The sequence below is a fragment of the Mesoplodon bidens genome, assembly GCF_964165515.1.
Source record: "Mesoplodon bidens genome assembly, chromosome: 6".
In the NCBI taxonomy this organism is placed as follows: Eukaryota; Metazoa; Chordata; class Mammalia; order Artiodactyla; family Ziphiidae; genus Mesoplodon; species Mesoplodon bidens.
The window spans coordinates 4,096,896-4,121,176 of record NC_138162.1 but is presented as its reverse complement, the minus strand read 5'-3'; the positions used below and the strand labels follow the sequence as shown (position 1 = coordinate 4,121,176).

General features: G+C 43.7%; 1 protein-coding gene across 2 annotated transcripts; it reads left to right on the top strand.

The window, feature by feature from the left end:
* Positions 1–39: 39 nt before the first annotated feature.
* Positions 40–24,281, top strand: GTF3C4 (general transcription factor IIIC subunit 4). 2 transcript variants are annotated; one of them, XR_014016015.1, is made up of 6 exons: positions 40–676; positions 7,936–9,762; positions 13,326–13,456; positions 16,608–16,696; positions 18,227–19,069; positions 19,160–24,281. XR_014016015.1 is itself a non-coding variant. In XM_081236345.1 (5 exons), exons 1-5 carry the CDS (start codon positions 335–337, stop codon positions 18,289–18,291), a joined length of 2,454 nt encoding a protein of 817 aa, XP_081092471.1. In that variant the 5' UTR covers positions 40–334; the 3' UTR covers positions 18,292–24,281. The 2 variants fall into 2 exon arrangements, 1 of the variants encoding a protein (XP_081092471.1); XM_081236345.1 differs by having other exon boundaries at positions 18,227–24,281.

Here is a 24,281-nt window from a genome sequence, read left to right as displayed (position 1 = left end):
CCCGGGAGGTCCCTAAAAGGGCTTGGGGATTGGTCACGCCGCGGCGGGGGCGGAGGGGGTCCCCTGCCCCTCGCCCACCCGCTGTCCAGCCCGGGCGCTTCTGTCCGGCCAGCAGAGGAGTAGCGTTTTTTTACAGGCAGCGCCTTGGCCACCTGGCAGGGCTGGGTCGCCTAGCAACGGCGGGGTCCTTCCTGGCTCGGCGGCGCTTCGGGCCTGAGGGGAGAAAACCGCAGCTGAGGACGTTGGGGGCCGGCGGCCGCGGTGCGGGAGGCGGCAACGGGACGGTGACGCGCGGTTGGCGCGCCCGGGGTCCGGCTTCTGCATCCGAGTAGAGATGAATACGGCCAAGGCCCGGGTGGGGCCCGCGGCCGACCGGCCTGCGCCACCCGAGGAGAAGGAGGGCGAGGCGGGCGGGAAGGAGCCGGGGGCGGACGCGGCCCCCGGGCCCAGCGCCGCGTTCCGCCTCCTAGTGACTCGGCGGGAACCGGCGGTGAGGCTGCAGTATGCGGTGAGCGGCCTGGAGCCGCTGGCGTGGTCCGAGGACCACCGCGTGTCGGTGTCCACGGCCCGCAGCATAGCTGTGCTGGAGCTCATCTGCGACGTGCACAACCCGGGCCAGGACCTGGTTATCCATCGCACCTCGGTGTCTGCGCCTCTCAACAGCTGCTTCCTCAAAGTAAGTCATCCCCGGGCCGCAGCCCTGGGGTCTCTTCCTGCTCCCTTCCCACGGCCGCGTCACGGGTCCCTGGGGAATCCCGGCCCACGCCTAGTCCGGGGATTCCCCTCCTCGCCTCCAGCGCTTAGGGTCACGGTAGATTAAAAAACAAACAAAAAAACGTCCAGACGTTTACGCCCGATTTCCCGGGTCACCCATCCACTCCCGACACACACACACACACACACACACACCCCGCACACATCTCGGGAGGTCCCTCTCGGAGCCAGGTTTTCCCTTTGCCCCAGCGGATGGCCGGCTGCCGGCGCCGATTTCTTTCCTCGGTGCTTTCTGATGCTCCACCCCCTGTTGACCCAACCCCAGACCTGCCTCTACCATTGCTCCTATTGTCTGGGGCTTGCTCCCCGAGGCCTTTGGCTGGCTTTGTTTACTGTGTTGTGCCCTCCTCTTGGCGCCTCTTTTGCTCTGGGGGAGAAAAATTGGTTCTTTCCATTGTCTTAACTGTTTCAGTGACTTTATTATGAATGGTCCTTGCTTCTCATCTTGCGCAGATGGATAAATACTGGATCTCGGGGTTAGTACTCCAGTTTTTCTTCAATAACTAAGAGGCTTTGGGATGTAGAACGAAAAATAAAGCCTCTGGAAAATAAGTGCAGTTCTTAAAGCCCGAGATCTCCGTGTAAATTTAGTGCTTTCGGCTTCATATTAACTAAGTTTGCCTTCAGAACTGTAGGGCTCCTGAAGTTTTATTGTTCTATCATCACCATTTGCAAGTTGTTTTTTGGGGTTTTGTTTGTTTGTTTGTTTTGCGATACGCGGGCCTCTCACTTCTGTGGCCTCTCCCGTTGCGGAGCACAGGCTCCGGACGCGCAGGCTCAGCGGCCATGGCTCACGGGCCCAGCCGCTCCGCGGCACGTGGGATCTTCCCGGACCGGGGCACGAACCCGTGTCCCCTGCATCGGCAGGCGGACTCTCAACCACTGCGCCACCAGGGAAGCCCTGTTTTTGGTTTTTTTTAAGTAGTAAGTCGTATTGTTCATTTTAGTGGTTTAAAAGTATTAAAACTTTCGCTATTTCTTTTATAGATCTGTATGCATATATGTGACAGTCAAAGTGTATATTCATTCTTTCAACACATTTTTGAATACCACTGTGTATCAGCTAGGCACCAATCTAGGTTCTGGAAGTAAAGCATTGTACAAAACAAAGTCCCTGTCCTCATGGAGCTTACCTTCTTTTTGCAAGTCGTGAACAAATAACAATGTAATAATAGGTAGTGATAAACGTTGTAAGGATATGTATCTATATAAAGAGAACGTATTTTTGTGAACTTGAAGTTTTTAAAAAAAAAAAAACTTACTCTGCACAGCCATTTAAAATAGGAATCACTAACTGGGTAGGGTACAGGGAACCCACACTACTTTTTAGGGTACTTACTCCAAGTTTGAAACTGATAATTTAATGTTGAATGGGATCATTGGTAAACCTGTATGACTAAGCCTTCTAAGATCCTGGACAAGATGTGAACAAATTGATTCAAATATAACCAATCAGGTGGATAGATGTTCTTAATGCTACCGAACTGAGAAACACTCAAGGAGGGAGGCAGAACAAAGGGGTTTTAAAAGGTGTATCCTCTGCTGAAGAGGAACTTACTGTTGCTAAGGATGTTCATATGCACATCAGCTAGAGAAAGTCTTAAGTGTGCATCTCAATATGGTAGAGATTTAATACTTTAGCAGAGAGAATTTAAAGAAAGGAAGGAATAGTGAAGCGAGATGCTTTTATCAGGGAAGGTTATTTGGTGGTGAATCTGCAGCAGACCTAAAAAAAGGTAGGGTTTGGGTTGTAAGAAGTCCTCCGGAGGAAAGGGTCATCCAGATGGCAGGAATGAGGTGCCCGTCTCACACACATACATGTAAATCATGAGCATAACTTGCTGCTGTTTGTGTAAATAATGATATGTCAACAGTTGAGTTCAAGTAGCTTTCCTAGAGAGTCAGAGGAAGTAAAGTGAGGCCAATTTGGGAACTTTGAAGGTCAGTCTGAGATGGTTGACTTCAATCTAGGAAGGCCTAAAGTGCTGTTACAATATCATGGGCGTGGACTGACCTGGTGTGGTTCAGGAATATGAATCTGGCTGGCCTAGAGGCAAGTAGATGATTGTTGGCGTCAGTATAAAACAGGGGTTAAGAGATTTCACTTTGGCACTAGATAGCAAGATAGGCCTATCTATAAAAGGAGGGTAATAAAACCTACCTTGGGCTCCCCTGGTGGCGCGGTGGTTGAGAGTACGCCTGCCGATGCAGGGGACGCGGTTTCCTGCCCTGGTCCGGGAGGATCCCACATGCCACAGAGCGGCTGGGCCCATGAGCCATGGCCGCTGAGCCTGTGCGTCCGGAGCCTGTGCTCCGCAACGGGAGAGGCCACAACAGTGAGAGGCCAACGTACCACACACACAAAAAAAAATAGTCATACAAGTATGAAGGAAGGAGTTTGGGTTAATGCTATGGCTGTGGATATGAAGTTATTTATAGTACTGTATTCTGATAAAAATTTGATGCTGTCGTTGGTTCCACACCTGGAAAATGAGTAATAGGACATCTTTATATATCCCTCTGGTAATTGATTGCTTTCCTGAAATTAATTAGTGGCATCTTCCCCTTCTGCACTGTTCTTCGGTATGCACATCACAGAAACCACCAATCTTATTAGCCTAGCACTGCCTGGTGAATGAATGCTGAGTTGTCCTGCAATTCTAAAAGAGGCTTCTGTGGGATAAAACTGGAGTAATGGTAGGAATGTAAAGAAGTCTCTATCTGTACTTTGATTGCTCTACCCGTTGACAGTCCCTGTGGATTTAAATCTACTTGGTGCTGTCCAGCTCGCTCTGACATGAAAGATGGACATTCTGCAACCTAGATTTCAGTATGTAGCACTGCTAGAAGGTAGATACTAAACCTCTCTGAAGCTTTTGTCTGATCATTATTTAGATTATGAATTTTTTCAGGAAAATATGCAGTTAAATAATAGTTGACATGTTATCTGCTATTTGCAAGTTACTGTCCTGGGCACTGAGGTTACGTGATATAAAGGTGAATGGTATAAATCTGAAAAGCAATAAAATAGTGACTTAAGAATAAGTTGCAAACTTCCCTGGTGGCGCAGTGGTTAAGAATCCGCCTGCCAGTGCAGGGGACATGGGTTCGAGCCCTGGTCCGGGAAGATCCCACACGCCGTGGAGCATCTGAGCCCATGCACCACGACTACTGAGCCTGCGCTCTAGAGCCCGCAAGCCACAACTACTGAAGCCTGCGCGTCTAGAGCCCATGCTCCGCAACAAGAGAAGCCACCACAGTGACAAGCCCACGCACCACAACAAAGACCCAACACAGCCAAAAATAAATTAATTAATTAAAAAAAAATAAGTTGCAGTTTCTTTTCCCATTGGACTGCTGATTTAATGAATCATCTAGTTGTACACAGTTCCAAATTCTAATGATATATGCATAACTAATTTGTATCAGTTGTTAAGAACGTTAGTGGTATTAACTCCATCTACTACATTAAGTTAAATAACTATTTCCTGCCTTTGGAATTATATTCCTGCCCTCAAGAAGTTTGCTGTCTAGTAGCTTCAAATGAGTTTTTATTTGTTAGGTGCTTACAAAGTACGTAGCTATTAGTTGTAATAGTGGCCAACTAGGACAGGATATAGTTAAATGATTGGCTGGGGGTCAGCCTCTGGGAGCTGGACTCTTAACTGGTATGCTCCTAGGGCATCTGAGTACTTGTTTTGATTTGTTAACTAGTTTTGTGATATGGAGAGTTGAGGGGAGGTGCAGTAGGCTAATTCAAACTACCTAACATATTAGAAATTACTGCACAAAAAGCCCTAAGGATTTTCCCTACTGGCTGACATCCACACTGCTCTCCATTCCGTCAAGGATTCTTCCTGCAGTGAGTAGGACCAAGCTTGAGCTTCCTTTATTTCATTCTGTGCTGCTGTTTGGGGTTACACATTCTGTAAGTTTACTTTCAGTTCTATAATAGCTTTTACTGTAATAGTAAATTATCCTAGTCTGAGGATTATTGCTTAGTTTACAGTATTATGGGATTTGGTGAACAATTTTATATCTACCTTCATTTGGTGGACAACTTAATGCCTATCTACCCTGCATTTTATATACTTTTATTAGGTCTCATTAACATTTACTTAATCCTCAGAGAGTATTAATAATTGTCATCATAGATAACATTTATTGAGTATTTACTAGTATGTGCTTTACATACATTGACTTAATTAACCTTCCAAACTCTATGAGAACATGTATTATTATATTCTTTATAGACGAGGAAATTAAAGCCAGAAGGTTTAAACAGTTTGCTCAGGGTTACAGAGCTAGTGTATGATAGAGCCAGGATTTGAATCCAGGCAATCTGGCACCACAGGAAAGATTTTCACTCAAATTTTATATACCCATCCAAAGCTCTGGGCTTTGATTAGCATTGTTTTATTAACAGGTTAGCCAGTGACACCTGTATTTAATTGGAATTTCCAGTCTGAATTTCTCCAGCATGTCTGTAGGTGTATCCAAGAGACTACCCTAAAATCAAGATACACTGCCCAAGACACAATTTCCAGAGATGACAGCCCCCCGAAAGGTTCTATTGTTTAAAAAAAAAAAAAAAAGTTTGGACGTATGGACACCAAGGGGGGAAGGGTGGGGGTGGGATGAACTGGGAAGATTGGGACTGACATATATACACTAATATGTATAAAATATGTAACTAATGAGAACCTTCTGTAGAGCACAAGGAACTCTACTCGATGCTCTGTGGTGACCTAAATGGGAAGGAAATCCAAAAAAGAGGGGATACGTGTGTACGTATAGCTGATTCACTTCGCCATACAGCAGAAACTAACACAACATTGTAAAGCAACTATACCCCAATTTTTTTTTAAAATGGTAAAAAAATAAATAAGTAAATAAAAAATAAACATAAAAGTCTGGATAACTCTGGTTAAATAAGTCTCTTCAGTAGCTCCCTGGCTAGAACTCTTGAAGGGGGAATAATGTATAATATATAGCATTTTCAAAACTTGTTTGGTTATAGACCTCTTTTCCAAGGGGCAATTTAGGGGAGTGATGTTCTGTTCAACACACTTTAGGAAAAGTTAGTCTTCTAATTCATTTGTTGGACTTTATATCTACCTTTCATTTTATATGCTTATGTATTATGCAATTTAGCAGTTAACTATTTGTTGCATTATGGTTTTCTGACACATCTCTGGTTGTCCAAGCTTTATCAAGGAATGTAATGGTTCTGAGTTCATCTTCCAAGGTCTTTCTATATTCTGGAGTGTAATTCCTCTGGGCTTGGGGACTTAAACTCATTTAAAGTGAGTTTTGTTATATCCATGTATATTTAGGCTTGAATTCTTTTTTAATCATGTTTAATCTACCCTTTCTAGTTTGAAGATCAGCCTCTATGTAAAAGAAGATTGACACTAAAAAGGAATCGAAAGATTCTGCTTTCTCTGTTACCCATTTCTCTAAAGACAGTGGTTCAAGTCCTTTTCTTCTTCCTGCTTCTGATATAACAGAAGCCATATTTTATTTTTATTTTTTTACTTTTTAAATACATTTATTTATTTATTTATTTTTGGCTGCGTTGGGTCTTCGTCGCTGCACGCAGGCTTTCTCTAGTTGTGTGGAGTGGGGACTATTTGTTGCGATGTGTGGGCTTCTCATTGCGGTGGCTTCTCCTGTTGCGGAGCACGGGCTCCAGGCACGCGGGCCTCAGTAGTTGTGGCTCACGGGCCCAGTTGCTCCGCGGCATGGGGGATCCTCCTGGACCAGGCCTCGAACCCATGTTCCCTGCATTAGCAGGCGGATTCTTAACCACTGTGCCACCAGGGAAGCCCCCAGAAACCATATTTTAATTGACCTGTGTTCTTTTTGGGCTTTAGCCTTTCTGGATATTTTCTTATATCTCTGGACCACTTTCTTTTGGTCATTTATCTCCTCTATCTTTAATGTCCCTTTAAAATCTTTCTAAAGACCTCACCATTGTACACCTAGACATTAAATAAATAGCACTGTTCATGTACGTTACAGACTTGAAGGAGGGAGAGATGAATGAAAGCTAGAATGATCTCAGAAGGCCTCATAGAGTTTGACCTGGTAGGAGGGATGGGATTCAAATAGGAGGAACGAGAGCATTCTACACAAGGGAGCCAGGGAAGGCAGAGTGGGAGTGTTCAGGGAACGGCAAATAGTCTAACGGCAGTGGACATTATTCTATAGAAACAATGGACGGGGACTTCCCTGGTGGCGCAGTGGTTAAGAATCCGCCTGCCAATGCAGGGGACACGAGTTCTAGCCCTGGTCTAGGAAGATCCCACATGCCACGGAGCAACTAAGCCCGTGCGCCGAAACTACTGAGCCTACGCTCTAGAGCCCGCAAGCCACAACTGCTGAGCCCACGTACCACAACTACGGAAGCCCATGCGCCTGGAGCCCGTGCTCCACAGCAAGAGAAGCCACCACAGTGCACAGTTGCCTGTGCACTGCAACGAAGAGTAGCCCCCACTCACCACAACTAGAGAAAGCCTGCACAGAGCAACGAAGACCCAATGCAGCCAAAAATAAATTAATAAAAATAAATTAATTAATTAAAAAAAAAGAAAAGAAAGAAACAGTGGACAGAACTGTTGGAGTTGGCTCTCAGCGTAATTTGTAAATGAAATCTCAGATAGAAAACTTAAGAGCTGACATTTGTATAACAAAAATATTGTTTAAAATCCAAACATCTAATTGTATCAAAGATGTATATAGATAGATATTTTTTCATGACTTTCTCCTTTATTGTTTTGTGACTAGTTCAGCAGAATGCTTAGCTGACTCTTTAGAATCGAGTACATCTTTGTCATTGCTACTGCATATGTCGATTCTGAGAACAATGCGGGAACGGGGCTATGAGTAATGACAGCACTTAGTCTGACCCTTAGAAACAATGGCCATGTCCTGAGTGAATGCTCATTTAGTTTCAGACATGTGCTTGATCTTTTAGATGCCTGTCATGCCAAAATTAACAGAACTGATACCAAATTACTGCCTTACATATTTATAATATGTAAACATGTAACTGATTTATGTACTTACGTGAATCAGTTATTTCACCCTAATCAATGTAAATATAGGCCTCTTAGAGTGAAATATTTATCTGACAGTTTTTATATCTCTTATTTTCAGGTTGGCTCAAAAACGGAAGTTGCTGAGTGTAAGGAGAAATTTGCCACCTCTGAAGACCCCACAGTCAGTCAGACTTTCATGTTGGACAGGGTGTTCAACCCTGAGGGGAAGGCTTTGCCACCGCTGAGAGGATTCAAGTACACTAGCTGGTCCCCCATGGGCTGTGATGCTAATGGCAGGTGCCTCCTGGCAGCACTGACCATGGACAATCGCCTGACCATCCAGGCTAACCTCAACAGACTGCAGTGGGTCCAGCTGGTCGATCTGACGGAGATTTATGGAGAACGTCTTTATGAGACCAGTTACAGGTTCTCTAAAAGTGAGGCCCCGGAAGGGAATCTCAGGGATTTTGCTGAGTTTCAGAGAAGACACAGCATGCAGACACCAGTCAGGATGGAGTGGTCAGGCATCTGTACCACTCAGCAGGTCAAGCATAACAACGAGTGCCGCGACGTGGGCAGCGTGCTCCTGGCCGTCCTCTTTGAAAACGGTAACATTGCTGTGTGGCAGTTTCAGCTGCCGTTTGTAGGAAAGGAATCTATCTCTTCATGCAACACAATTGAGTCAGGAATCAACTCTCCTAGTGTTTTGTTTTGGTGGGAATATGAGCACAATAATCGGAAAATGAGCGGCCTTATTGTGGGGAGTGCTTTTGGACCTGTGAAAATTCTTCCTGTCAATCTCAAAGCAGTTAAAGGCTATTTCACATTAAGGCAGCCTGTCGTCTTGTGGAAAGAAATGGACCAGTTGCCAGTACACAGCATCAAGTGTGTACCACTGTATCACCCTTACCAGAAGTGTAGTTGTAGTTTAGTGGTGGCCGCAAGAGGACCCTATGTGTTTTGGTGTCTTCTTCTGATCTCCAAAGCAGGTCTGAATGTTCACAATTCTCACGTCACAGGCCTGCACTCACTGCCGATTGTCTCCATGACTGCAGACAAGCAGAATGGGACGGTATATACTTGTTCCAGTGATGGGAAGGTGAGGCAGCTGGTTCCCATTTTCACAGATGTTGCACTGAAGTTTGAACACCATTTGATTAAACTCTCGGATGTGTTTGGCTCAGTGAGGACACACGGGATAGCCGTGAGCCCCTGTGGTGCGTACCTGGCCGTCATTACCACCGAGGGCATGGTCAACGGCCTCCATCCCGTTAACAAGAACTACCAGGTTCAGTTCGTTACTCTCAAAGCCTTTGAAGAGGCAGCTGCTCAGCTTCTGCAATCTTCAATTCAAAATCTTTTTAAGCAGGTAGATTTAATAGACCTAGTACGTTGGAAGATTTTAAAAGATAAACGTATCCCTCAATTTTTACAAGAAGCTTTGGAAAAAAAGATTGAAAGCAGTGGGGCCACCTATTACTGGCGTTTCAAACTCTTCCTCCTGAGGATTTTATACCAGTCGATGCAGAAAACCGCTTCCGAAGCCTTATGCAGACCCATCCTTGAGGACTCAAAAATCTTACTAGTTGACTCACCTGGGACGGGCAATGCTGAGGGCGAGCAGCAGGAAGAAGGCACTTCTTCCGAACAGACGAATAAGCAAGGCCTTCAGGAGAGGAGCAAAGAAGGTGATCCAGAGGGCCCCACAGATGACTCACTCGCTCAGTCTGGAGACACTGGAGGCCGAGAGCCAATGGAAGAGAAACTCCTTGAAATCCAAGGGAAAATTGAAGCTGTGGAAATGCACTTGACCCGGGAGCACATGAAGCGAGTCTTAGGCGAAGTATACCTGCACACCTGGATCACAGAAAACACTAGCATCCCCACCCGGGGACTCTGTAACTTTTTAATGTCTGATGAAGAGTATGATGACAGAACCGCACGGGTAGGTGTTTATTAACAAAAACAATGAAACTGAAAAGTCTGCTTGCTTTGTGAGAAAGAAATGACCTAAACTTAATTCGTAAAGCTCAACTTCTGCTTTGACATTTTTTAGGTAATTGATTGGCATGAGGTGCAGGAGAATAAATAAGAAACAGATTAATGCAGAGGACATACTCATATCACACAAAGAATATTTCAGTCCTTACTCTCACTATGGCCTTGATTGATAACGCAAGGTTTGGGAGATTTCCAGGCTGTGGATGAGCTCCAGAAGCAGACTGCATTGTGATTGGGCAGACCCAGCAGGGGAAGTGTGGCACACCCTCCTTTCCCTTCCTGTTTGCAGAAGGTTTGGGAAGTGGGAGGACTGTGGCCGGGATTGTTTCCATTTGATAGTACTTGAGGGGGTCTTCTGATTTAGTCTAGAAGGGCATAGGAGGTAAACAAATAATTACCTATACATTGTTGTTTTGTTTTGTTACAAAAACTGGGTATAATCTTTATTTTGATGGTAGAACAATCTTACAGTATTATCCAAAATGTATTTCACAGAATTCAAGTTCCCTGACAGAACAGTAGGGTTCCAAGCTTGGGGAAATACTGCATACTCTATACTCCTCTTAAAGGTTCCCAGTGTACATCATCCTTCTAAGGGTTCTGGGAATTCCTATAGGAAAGAAATCATTTAACTTTGTGTAGCTCAGTGTTATATAGACTTGTTAATCAGGAATCCTAAGCTAACAGCTTCTAAAATCCTGAAGAATTGTGTCTTAAGGAACATACTGTATACTAAAATATTCAGGACCACAGATGTCTGGTTCTTTTTACTCTGAAGATTGATATTTATTCTCACTGCCTAAAGTCTTATCTAAAATATTAATTGCAGGTAATAAATTCAGATATCTTCATGCCTAATGTTAAACCATTCACGAATCACTTGTTGCATTTTCTTGTTGGAAAGGTGTGTGTGTGTACCCATACACCCCTAAAATTATTTCTTTTTTTTTTTTTTTTTTTAAAGGGCTCTTTATTTTTTTTTAGTAATTTATTTATTTATTTTTGCTGTGTTGGGTCTTCGTTTCTGTGCGAGGGCTTTCTCTAGTTGTGGCAAGCGGGGGCCACTCTTCATCGCGGTGCGCGGGCCTTTCACTATCGCGGCCTCTCTTGTTGCGGAGCACAGGCTCCAGATGCGCAGGCTCAGCAGCCGTGGCTCACGGGCCTAGTCGCTCCACGGCATGTGGGATCCTCCCAGACCAGGGCTCGAACCCGTGCCCCCTGCATTAGCAGGCAGACTCTCAACCACTGCGCCACCAGGGAAGCCCTAAAATTATTTCTTAAGGATGTTTGCAACAATCTGATGTTGACTGAAAAAAAATACACAACCTAAAAGTTCAGAGTTACATTTTATTTGGCAGACAAAACTGAGGACTTAAGCCTGGGACACAGCATCTCAGCTAGCTCTGAGGGACTGCTCCCAAGGGGCAAGGGGGTGGAGCCAGGATATATTGGAGTTGTTGCAACAAAGACCAGGGTAGTTGAAGCATTAAAGATTACTGTTAATTAAGGAAAACCAGATATCTGAAGTTAAGGAATTTAGCCCTTTTCTATGTATGGGAAGATGCAAAGTCTGGGCTCACTGAAATCATTCCTTTGATGTGCACCTCAGCTACACAGGGCCAGTATCCTGTGCTTCTCATCCAGAGTCTCCTTGGTGCACCGTCGGGGATGGCTGTAGCGGCTGACTGCTAGGTGTTGGGGCAGGGTGGCAGGGTCGGTGGGGGGGGCATCCTGCCTCCATCATGAGTTCCCTCAGGGCTCACCGACGGGCAGCTGTAATGTGATGGCTCGATGGCTGCAACATCCTTTGTTTACTGATATGGCAGGCAGTACTTTCTTTCACACCCGAGTAGTTAAGATGTACTGTTCATGTAACTGACTTTTCATCTTTGAAAGTCAACTTTTAAGAATTGTTTCATTGTGGTCTAAATTGTGTGGAAGAGTTTTCTGGTATCACTGGTTCATAGGACCTAGCAGGGATATTATAAGTGTAAAATATTACCAAAAACATTTTAGGAAATTTGTAATGGAAGCTGGTTGGCAGTGATTCAGAATAATTGTCCAGATGCTGCATGAGCATGGAAAGCTACATTTAGCATAGTTACTTGGTTCCAACAGAGCGAATTTAAAGAAGGGAAGATTATAACTCTGCCCATCTACAGCAACTGAGTTTTGATTGAACACGATACCTTTCATGTTTTAAAATCCTACTGCGTAAAACAAATGTTTTTTGTTTTGGAGTTTACTGGTTAAAGGCTAAGGAGAGTACTTAACTTGTAACTTGGAATTTATAACTTTCTTTATCCCCTGCTTTGAAGGTTGCTTGTGAAATCTGACAGTAAACCATTGGACAGTTTTCTTAATAAATGCACATATTTTGAAAGACAGGGAATAAATTTTGTTTTCAACAACTAAAAAATAAAGTAAAATCCTACTGTATGCATAAAAATGAATCTTTTCAAACCTAGTACATTGGTTGTCCCTGCTGTAAGGGACCATAAATTAGAATTTTCAAGGCCAAAAAGGCCAAAAGTTAATGGGCTTTAAATTTGTAAAGTATATGTAGAGTAGGTAAGACACCCTTTTGAGTTATTAAGATACCCTTCAGAACTTCAGTGAACTAATTTTAGTGAATCGCAGACTAAGAAGTTTTTACACAAGAGCTTAAGTGTCAGTGGATTAAAACTTTGAAGGACGTTATTTGCTAGTAAGACAAGGTGATTCTTAAGGATTGGTGTATCCCATGCCCCCCAGTAATACAGCTGGTGAAGGTGTTTTTCCAACAAAATAATGAAGTAGATCAGTGTTCTGCAGACTTCCATTTTTGGAGTGATGCAATTCTCATAAACAAAGCAGAGAAACGAGCAAAGCTGAAGTAGGGCCAAGGCCTAGAGCCTGCCCCGTCAGTCTCTCCCACTCCCACGGTGGGTCCCGCCATGCCTCTGCTGTGGGGTCGGTTGGTCTCCAATTGCAGGCTGACTAGTTTGGTCATGGGTCTTTGGGCCATCAGAAGGGGAAATTATTATTTTTTAATCTTGATTATCTTTTTACTTTGTAAGCTTTTCTTAAAGAATACACATTTGTATAGTTCTACAGAGTTAGTGTTTCACATGATATTTTGCCTATAGAGATTATGTTTTTCTCTCTTAAAGTCAAAACATTGTAAGTATAGCTGAATACTTTGTCTTCTAACAGAACTCTGAAGTCCTTGTTTCAAAAGCAATTAAAGACAAGTAATAAGATTTGCGTTTTCAGAACAGTTTTTCCTTTAGTGGGTAAAGTTCACTCTGTCGCCACAGGGTGCCTGAATGAATTTAGTTTATTGTACTCAGCCAGTTGACACAAGTTGAAGGTCCAGCTTTTTTACTTTTCCGAGAGAGTGATGGGCCTACGTGGGGATGCAGAGCTCCTGTCGTGTGTAAGATACCGTGTAGTCTTCCATTTCTCCTTTGTGTTGGGAAACCCTGCACTCACCACAAAACACTGCTGACTGCTTTGTCTTACTAGGTGCTGATCGGACACATCTCAAAGAAGATGAACAAGCAAACTTTCCCTGAGCACTGTAGTTTGTGTAAAGAGATTTTGCCATTCACGGATCGCAAACAGGCAGTCTGTTCCAATGGCCACATTTGGCTCCGGTAAGCTGCTTTTGCTCATTTTCCAGTTTTGTGTCACACAAACCATTGTAAAGTGTTTATCCAAAGTATATGTTGCCCAGGCCATTAGGTTGGAGAAAAGCTGCTACTATAAAACCTGGTGTGGGCTTTTTACCATCCGTTTGACTCAAGCAAGACACCCTTTAATGAGGGATTTTTTTCTGCTTCTTGTATATAGGGGTTTATTTATTTTGGGAATATTATTTTGCTTTGAAGTAGCATTAAATTTTTAAAAATCAGTATGACAAAAGCAATACCTGCTGAAGTTAATAGAATATAAAGTGCTTCTGTACTCTGTTTGGTTTATCTCTAACAAAAGGTAGAGGTCTTCCTCCGTCTCACTCTTAAGAGGGAACCTTGGCGTGTCCTCATCTTATGGCCCCACGGGCTGCACGTGACGCAGTTGGTCACTCCCTCTTCCTCCTCCTTAAAGCGCTTTGTTATCACCTGGCCCTCTGGACACAGTATCTCCTTGATGTCCGTCTCTGGACCTGTCTTTCTTCTGTCACCACTCTCCCTGGGCTGTCGCCTATCATCTGTACACTGGTGACTTAAACATATTGCTTTAGTCTGAGTCACTCCCCTTCAGTCTAGACTTCATATCTAAGCACCTGCTCAGTTGCTCTGTTTGGAAGTTTTAAAGGCATTTCAAATTTGAATCCAGCCTTTTCTTGCTACCTCCACCTCTACATCCCCGGTCCAAGACACCATCATCTCTTGCCCAGATTATTATAGTTATCTCCCAGCCCATCTTCTGTGTCTTTCCTTGCCCCCTCCAGGCTGTTCTAAGTAGAGCTGAGGTTGTGATCCTATCATGACCTCATCAGCTCATGTCACCCCCTCTGCTCAAAACTCTCTAGTGGCTGCCCATTTCTGATGCGTAAAAGCTAAAATCCATTCAGTGGTCAAGGCTCCATGGCCTGGCCCCCATCCCTTCTCTGATCTCGTCTACATTTTCTCTGGCTTGCTGACGTCACTCGAGGTGCACTGGCCTCCTTGTTCCTCAGGTACGCGCGGCACCCCTCCCACCCTGGACGTCTTCACTGGCTGTCCTCTCTGCCCGGGGTGCTCTTCCAGCAGGTGTCCATAGGGCTTCCTTCCCGGCCACACTGCCTAAAATCGTGACACCTGATGACATCCCTCTCCCCTCTCTGTATGTAGTCTTCATCCCTCTTCCTTGCTTTGCTTTCCTCCTTAGCAGTTATCACCACTTTAGACATATATATATATGCTTTTTTTTAAATGAGGAACCTTTTCTTTCTTTTTTATAAATTTATTTTATTTATTTTTGGCTGCATTGGGTCTTCGTTGCTATGCATAGGCTTTCTCTAGTTGCCGCAAGCGGGGGCTACTCTTTGTTGCGCGACGCGGGCTTCTTATTGCGGTGGCTTCTCTTGTTGCGGAGCACGGGCTCTAGGCGCATGGGCTTTAGTAGTTGTGGCATGCGGGCTCAGTAGTTGTGGCTCGCAGGCTCTAGAGCACAGGCTCAGTAGTTGTGGTGCACAGGCTTAGTTTCTCCGGGGCATATGGGATCATCCCGGACCAGGGCTCGAACCCGTGTCCCCTGCATTGGCAGGCGGATTCTTAACCACTGCACCACCAGGGAAGTCCCACTTAATATATTTTTTACTTTATGTTTTTCTCCTTTCTCTGGAATAGAAAGTTCATGAAGACAGGCAATTTGGTTGTTTTGTTCATGGCTATTTCTAGAACAATGCCTGGTGTGTGGTAGGCACTCAGTAGGTTTTTAAAGTTTATTTCCGATAGAAACAGGATTGTGCTACATATAATTACCTTAACAACTTGCGTGTTCTCTTAGCAAGATGTTGTGGGCATTTTCCACATCAGTACATAGATCCCATTCTTAACAGCTGTAGAGTTTTCCACTGTATGGATGTTCCATTACTCCCTCTTACTGATGGATGTCTGGATTTCCCTGCTGTTGCTGTGCCCCTAGACTTCTGATCTGACTGTTCCGCCTTATGTTTGGGGAGAAGAGGAAACAAGCTTGTAATAGTAGTGGCCTTGTAACAGTAGCCACTTGCGCGTGTTGGCCCTGCCACCGTGCCAGGCACAACTCTAAGCAATACACGCATCCTGAGCCACACGAGGGGCACCGCCACTGTTCCCATTTTTACAGATGAGGAAACTGGGGCCTGGGGAAGTTCGAATTTGTCCAGAGGCACACAGGCGGTTAGCGGCAGAGCTGAGAACTTGGCCTTCTGGCTCCAGAGTTTCCATGTGTAACCACTATACATTGTTGTCTCTCAGATGGCTTCTTCCACAAAAATTATTTTCATTTTTGCTAATTGAAGTTAGTGCCAGAATACCTGGGTGTAATTTCTCCCAGTGAGAATGGGTGCTTGCTCCCACTCAGGTATAATCTTTCTTCCCGTACACCCAAGTCTTTACTCAAGGTAAACCTACTTGGAATTCCTTCCCCCAACCCTCCCCTCCTCTTTGTATTTTCTACTGCTTAGGTGCTCATCCTAAACACTGTTATCCTGCAGAAAACCTTCCGTGCAGAGCCCAAGTGCTCTCTCTGATATCCCATTGCTGCCCACCTTCCCTTACTTGCCTGGTCCTGGTAGGTGCTCAGTGAATGGTCATTGGATGGAATTGCACCTCTGAGCTCTTGTCCGTGGCCCTTCTTTTTTTGCACCATTAACTTTGTCTTCTATACCTTTCACGTTTTCCGCACTGTGTTGTCAGATTCTTAAAGACAGTGCTTATACCTCATCTTAAAAATCACTCACAAGGATAGTTTCCAGTATAATACATAATTGATTTTTTTTAACACATGAAAAATTCACAGTGCAATCAGGTGTAAGCGGACTACATTCTTTCTCAGTGCTGCAAACATGGCAAAAAAAAGAAGCTGCAGTGACTGTCTGGATTAGAAGCTTTGTATCTCTTGGTTTAGCCTGACCGACACTTCCCCTTTACTAAGTGTGGGGTGGGGTAGGTCTGGCCTGTGCAGAGGGATACATCGTCACCATGCATTTGTGAACTATTTTTGCCCTTTACTTAGTTAACTTGTGGTTTTAGAATAACTGTATGTGGTGAGTTACCTTCAACACTCTGCTGCTTTCCACCGTTAGTAGAACTGATGGTACCATCTGTCTGCTTTCAGGTGCTTCTTAACCTACCAGTCCTGCCAGAGTTTGATATACAGAAGGTGTTTGCTCCATGACAGCATTGCCCGCCATCCAGCCCCGGAAGGTGAATGCTTTCCCAGCTTGTGGGAGGGTGAGGTGGAGCACGCTGCCACCGTGCCAGCACCCCCGAGCCCTCCATCCTGCTTAGTCTTGCGCCATCAGGGATGGCGAGCAGGCTCCTCGTGCTCTGTACAGTATTGTCACGAACCACAACTAATTAAAAGATGGTCACTGGAACATTCACGGTAACATACCTGTCGCATTTTAGTATGTGAGTAAGTAGGGCTGCAGTTTCCTGTTCTGTCACTGCAAGCAAATTATTTATTCAGTAAAGCTTGTTTTAGATGGCATGTATAGACCATATAGTATTTGAAGGAAAACTCTGCAACTGATAACGTATACAAAGACAGCATTGCTGAAACAGGGACATGCACTTGCAGCATCCTCCTAGTAGCCACGGTGGGATTCTTTTTCGGGTTGGTCAGTATTCTCTTTCCTGATAGCTCCGGTGACAAAGCCCACATTTATGACATAACTAGTTGGAAATAAGATCGTAGATGTGAGTCAGGAATTAGTGATGTAAACAGTCCCATGAATGTCAGTTTATGACCTGAGGTTCATTAACACCACACTAACCAAATGAGCTAACTAGACACCATTATACACCTGTGTACACTTTGGGGGTAATTAGTGGTCTCAAGTAAAACAAAATGTTCTGTGTAAAACTACACCCTTATTGATTTTTGCTCTAACCTGGCTGAAGCTCTCTAATTTTGAGAAGTTGGTGTGTTGGCAGCTTGTGTTCTATATTAACTCTTTGTTATGGAAAATGTAATCATAAAAGTAGAGAAAAAGAGTATAAGAAACTCTGATGTACCCATCATTCAACTTCAAAAATTGCCAGCTCATGACCTTTTATGTTTCATCTGTAGTCCTCCCCCCTTCCCTCCTCTTATTGGATTATTTTGAAGCAAATTTTGGGGGACTTTTAAACACTCATTGCAATTGAGAATTGGTATACTATTTAGACAGGAAATCAGGAAAAGATGAAAACAAATTAAAAAAAACACGCCTGCCAGTTGACTTTGTGTTGAGCCACATACAGCTCTTGGGAAGAATGTGAATCGCTGAGATCTGGAGAGTACTAACCAGTAGAGCACAGTATTTCACAGACCAGGGACGTTTTTAAAAAGGGGAGAAAGTGTTGACACAGTGTTGCCGTGTTTTTTATTTTTCCAAGTAATGTATTTTTTAAAGTTACTGTTACTGTAATTTTATAAGAGTATTTTAACATTATCCATGTATGAAGGGTATACTCTCAGAACAAAGTATAGTCCTTTCTTTAAACGATAAATTTAGCTTTATGAAACACTCATTCATTACCCTTATTTTCCTGTTTCATCACGCACTTAGCTTTGGGAACCACGGATTTAGTCCAGCCTCGTCTAGAATGTTGTAGTGAGGGGCTCTGTCCAGGGACACAGAGCTGGGACCAGAATGCCCATCCCTTAATACTGTGGTCCATCCAGGGCTCGTCCCATTTGATTGCCTTTTCTGAAGTTTACACTCAATACTGCTTGTCTTACTTTTGCAGATCCTGACTGGATTAAGAGGTTACTGCAAAGCCCCTGCCCTTTCTGTGATTCTCCTGTCTTCTGAATGTCCACGATGGGAAGATGGAAAGGGCACGTACTCTGCTGTGGAAAGTGCCGTCCAGCCCCAAGAGCTAGGACGCGCAAGAGGAGAGGCGCCCTTCATGACTGTACATAGGGCGTGGGGACTCACTGCTGAAGTGCGTTCTCTGTCTCCAGGGACTAAAGGGTGTCTTTAAAGTGACTGAGTGCAGAGATTTTAAGTCCTTTTGAGATGAACATTATCCCCCAACTCCTTGCCAATGAGGAACACTTATTTTTCAAGTGTCTTGACTAAAGCAGTTTGAACAAAACGCATGCCCTGTCATTTCTCAGAACAGAATGGTCCCTTCTAGGGAGTATGGATAAGGGCCTTGCTGGGCCGACTTAGGCTTTTTAATCCTGGCCTTGGTCTGGAACTGTCTTGTGGCTCCAGGGAGCTTTAATTACCTGGCACGTGGTATGCAGTGTCCCAACAGATATTAAAGTGTCTGAAACAACCTGTGGGCCTGATACTTTGTTCTCAACAAATAGCTGCAGATCTGCATCCTGCCAGTTGTTTTTCACGCATATTGAAAACATTTTCTTAAAACTATATATTTTAAAGAGGTTGAAGCCAAGACTAAAGTTGGTTTTAATGTGTCAAAAGATCAGGTGACTCTTGTAAGTTAATAATTGTGACTTATTTTTAATGATCTGTCCCATGTCATCAGTTTCCTGCTCTGACTCCTTCACAGGTAATAAGGATGTCAAGTATTCCTGGTCATCTGCGTTACAACCCTCTTCAGACTTCCTGTGACAACTTGGTGAGATATTTGTACATAGAGGAAAAATAATATTTTCTCCTTTTAGTATTAAATTAAAACATTTAATATTTTTAATGTTGATATTTCCAGACGTATCATTTATATCCCGAGTCTGTCTAGAGACTTCCAGAAAGAGACAGGCAGCTCAGAAGTGTGGACCCTTGAGCTCTGGTGCTATCGTGTGTGTAGCTCAGTCAACCAGAGGCTGGGAATTCCTTCTCTCTGCAAAGGTCCTCGATACTTATAATACAGGTATTTTCCTGTGGACTGTTAAGAAGAGATGTTAGACATTAATTGGTCTTAAAACCTACATTTAAAAATAGACATTCTAGAACTACAGTGTTCTTGGATTTTTAAAATAAGTATCCTAGGGATTGGTGCTAATTAACAGGACTGTAACGCACTCACCTTGAAATGGTGCATATTTCTGGAAAGTTGGTTGGGAAATACAAAATGTGAAATTTAAGCGATATTGAACCTTTATTCTAACACTTATTCTTGCTTTTATTTTTGTATCCTTAGTGAGAGACGTTTTGTCCCCACTGAGAAACACTGGCTGTTTGGGGAGCGTGTAACAGAAACACCGCTCCCGCCTGTAGGCTCTCTCCCCCTAGTGTCTTCCCTGCTCTGTCCGTAGGTATTGGAGACAAGAGCCCTTAAGAGGCACTTCCAGCCAGTCTGCTTTGAAATGTCTTTTGTTTCCCATTCAGATTTTTGTTTTTGTCTCCTGTGTTTAATTCTGTATTTCTGCTGCTGTTTAATTCTGCTGGCATCGTCTGCTTATCTTTCCTCATTTTGGTGGTAATTTCAAGAGGAGTGTTTATCCAGACTTTGGGGTCCAGCATGTTCAAGTGATTGTCAAGGAAGAGAACCAGGCAGCATTCAAATCAGGAAGAACACAGCTCGGAAAGTTGTATAGTTGCGGTCGTTTGTGCCTAGAGCTGTTTCACTTTACAGTGAATATGACAGTAAACATTGAGGTCCTGTCAAGGAATCACTGCAGTTTTTATACTCACACGTGCTTAGTCTCACTGATTTTTTTCTCCTAATCAGAGGTAGTTGGTTTGTTCTTATTGGGGAAGGTTGTGCTGCTGCCGTTGAAAACTGACGCTTTTATTCAAAGCAGTCATGCATTTGGGGGGAAAATTTGACTCTTAGGAATAAACTAAAAAGGGTCACCTGAGTTACTTTGTATGTCTGGGTAGCAGTGAACATGGCAACTCTTTTACTAGAACGTGGCTTCTCTCTGGGGGGGCTCTGCCCAATGGCATTCTTAAGGCTGAAGTGCAGCCAGCACCTGCGTCAAATTCCTGCACACCGAGGTGGGAGCCCTCCGCCCCCCTCCCCACCCCTCCCTTCTTCTGTGGAGGTTAATCCATTGACCTGTGAGAACGAGAGGAGATTTTCAGTTAATGGCAGATCACAAACACAGTGCACTTCTGAATGTCCTAAGGGTCAGCATACTTGGTGACAGAGTGCTGAGCAGTGGAGCCCTGGAAGAGCGTGAGGGACACCGGGAAATTGTCTCTCCTGGTTTACACTTACCATGCCCTCCAGACCTTCCTAAAACTTACCTGATCTGTGTAGTGGGTTTCAAGTTAATTTCAGCTGTCACTGCTCCACGGCGTGGATGAGATGGCCGTGATGCCACTGCTCTGCATGAAGGTGCAGGAGCACAGGTCCTGTGCAATTAGACCTTCTAAGCCACGACAGCGTTGCATTTTGGGAGTCTGATATCCACACCTGTGTCACACTTTCTCTGTTGAGGGTTAATGTGTTCCTGTTATTCTAGATAAGAAATTGATAGTTTGTTAGGCTTGATATTCATTCTGAAATCCTCATATGTCCACTACCCAGACTTCAAGCCATCTCTGCCTACTGTTGTATCTGCCAAAACTACCAATTATTTTTCAATGTCAGGAGTTATTAGAACCACTGGCGAAGCTCATGGTCGAGGGTGACATTTTTCTGCTTCTCCCTCTAGGAAGTTTTTGAGAATGTTAATGTTGGGGCGTGTGGGCTAGACCTATTAGCAGCCTTCACCAGTTAGGTTAAAAGAATGTCAAAGAGTAATAATTGAATATGAAAATATATTCTGTTGTAACTGTAATGGTGTCAGATAATATGCAGAAGAAATCAAGGCTCATTGGTCTTGTCTGGAGGAACACAGAGCTGCTTTTTCAGAGCACCCGCTCTCCTGGCAGCACTGAACTGTGTTGGGGTTTAGTGAATTGCCGCGGCTCCTGGAATGAAAGCAGGAATTACTGGCACTGTACGATTTCCACGGGTCTGTCCATCCTCTCTGCTCCTGACCTCCCTCTCCCTCGCTTTTCCTTCCAGGAGAGGTCCTCTCCATTTCCATCCCTTTAGTTCTCTCAGATTTGAAAGAAAAATAGGTTTGTGATAAAATTTCTAAAAACTAAATCACATAGCAGGTCTCCCTTCCTAGAAGAAACTATTACACAGTAGTTTTTCTTTCTAAGAGTAATAGTGTTGGTTGTTAACAACTTGATGAACTGTATCTGGTTTTCTTCAAAACTCTGAATAATAATTTCCCTGTTGGAAATTTCCCGCACCTTCAGGCTGGACTTCGGGCAGAGTGGGCTGGATTTCAGCTCCCTGCCACCACCCACTCTTCTCCCCAAGCCAGTTATTCCTGACAAGGAAAAAAAATCCTGGCTCTATTCAAAGTCAGCAGGCCTAATTTTTTTTGAGGGAAAGATAGGTTCTGCCCTTTTTTCTGTTTAGAGATGGGACACAGCACACACAGCAAATAGCCGGACAAACAAAAGCACCTCTTTATGGCTCTAGCCCTGCGTGGCCTGTTGGGGTCTGCAGGCTTCCATGACGGAGCGGGAACACACACATCCCTGTGCTCTCACGCTGCTGCCTGTGTGGGCGGGGCTCAGCAGCTCTGTTGACAGCAGGGCGGCTCGGGCATCTAGCCTCTCCCCTCACCATCGTCAGACTGTAAAGATGCCTCTGTAGCAGATCTACCTGAAGTGAAACTGAAGTGAAGCGGTTGCGCTTTAGCTGTTAGTGGAAGTATCAGCCGGCAGTTTCCAGCAGCGTTGTAGACCATGTCTCAAGTCTCATAGGTATTAAGCTTCGAACTGCTCTTTCTTGATGCTAAAAGAAGTTTTTGGAGCTAGGATCTTCATGTGATAACCTGGTATCTGCAGTTCAAGCTGACGTTAGAGCGTGTGAGATTTGACTGTCCTTATACTGAATTAAGTCAGCTTTGCAGAGTGGCTTCTAATGATCACTCTCGCCACAGCATCGCTATCCTGATGTACAGCAGGGTTTTTCAGAAGATGCAGACTTGTTTCCCTGGCACAGATACACATCAGTATCAGGACTGGCTGGCTGGCCTGAGTCTGGTAAATAGGGTGCAGCCTCCTATCTGCATGTATGGTTTGTTTTAAGATGGCTGTTTCTGAAAACTTGCTGTAGAAATCAGTAAATTTAACAGGGGAGAGACTTTATATAAAGAAGTCCTGTAAAGAAGTTAATCTTTTTGTTATATACATAGGTATGCCCCCAACCTCTTAATCAGATTAGGTGATTCAGCTTTTATCTTGCGTTTTAACTTATAACTATACTCCAGGGGGGGAGACTTAATATACAGTATGAGGTCCTAGACAGTGAGTTTATTTACCACAGTATTATATGGTTAACCAACATGGTGTTCATTCATTCATTCATTCATTCATTCATTCATTCATTCATCCATCCATCCCAGGCTTGGGAGGAGCTGCAAAGGGGGAATGATGAGACTTTCATACTGATGTGATAAAGCAAAGGTGCAGGCTGTCTAGTTGAAATATTGTAAATGGGTTGGTGGACTTGAATTTCAGAACTCTAAATCTTACAGTTATTTCTAAGGTAAAAACTTGCTTACCTCACTATTATGAAGTCCTGTTAGTTTCATAGAAAGATCCTGTGAAATGGTCTCATTGGATGGTGTAAGAGGTGGTGGCTTTGAAGCATTTCATGTGTTATCAGTTTGACTCTTGGCTAACAGACTGGTGAGGTCTAGGGTGTTTTGTTTTGTTTTTGGTATTAATGCAAAAATGAATTTGTCTTTTTCAAGACTGACTCAGATTTGTACTTCAGTGTATGAAAAGAAAGTGAACATCAAACTTGTGTATACAGAAATAAGACTGTATAGAAAACTAAGTCTGTGTTGTGTAGAGTAGTATATATTTTGTTTATCCAGTGCCTGTGCTATCTTTGTGCTTGGCTTCAAATTATGTGTTTGTTTACATATGACATTTTTTGAAATAAAAAGAACAGGCATCTAAAAACTTAAGGTTATAGAAAGGAGATGGTTTTTTAATGCTTACCATCTGATTAGGTGGTGTGTTTTAAGCTTTTAGTGTGTAAATAAAAAAATTTTAAGAATAATAGCACTTTTTGCTTGGAACACCCCCATCCAGGAGAATTGGCTGCTTCTCTGCATTATACGTATGTACATAGTGTTCATTATTAGATTGTAAGCTCCTCAAGGGCAGGGACTGTCTGTCTCATCTTGGTAGTTCCTGCAGCACCAAGTGTCAAGTGCCTTGCACAGAGTAGGTGCTGGTGATACGGAGAATGAGTGAGTAACTTCCTGCCACCTGTAAGATGAAGCATGGTTCACTTTTTCCAGTGTGCTCAAAACTGCAAAGAACTGATGACCGGAAGAGGGCAGAATTCTTTCTTGGGTTTGAACTGGGTCTCCTGGGCTGAGGCAGACCATGCTATATCCTTTGCACTAGTTATCTTCTTTCCCTGAAGATATACTGGTGTCCTGAGCTTTTATCTGATAGTAGGGCAGAGGTTTCTGGGAAAAGTTTGAAGTGGGAAAGATTATAGAGAAAATGAAGTGGAAATTATGGAGGGTGTTTGTCAAATGCAGTCCTGTGGGGCAATCTTATTTTAGTTACTACTAAAGAAAAGGGTAGCAGATTCTCTTTCTTTACCAGTTAGCTGGTTGGCCAATTTTCCAGTTAATGACAGATCATTGGTTTTTTAGCTTTTTCCCATTTTGGATCCCCTGCAATTGCTCTTAGGATTCTGGTACTTAGAGTCTATTAAAGTTGCTGTGAATATCCAGTGCTATACATAATGGCAGTTTTGTAAATGTGAAATAACCTCAATTATGTTGTGTTTTGTACGCAGAGCCACTAGTATTGTTATCTTGGCCACTTTTTTATTCAAAATAAATAAA

Coding starts and splice junctions, on each gene's coding strand:
- GTF3C4 (XM_081236345.1), top strand. CDS start 335: ATGAATACGGCCAAGGCCCGGGTGGGGCCCGCGGCCGACCGGCCTGCG. Junction 677..7,935: donor TCAACAGCTGCTTCCTCAAA/GTAAGTCATCCC, acceptor TCTTATTTTCAG/GTTGGCTCAAAAACGGAAGT. Junction 9,763..13,325: donor ATGATGACAGAACCGCACGG/GTAGGTGTTTAT, acceptor TTGTCTTACTAG/GTGCTGATCGGACACATCTC.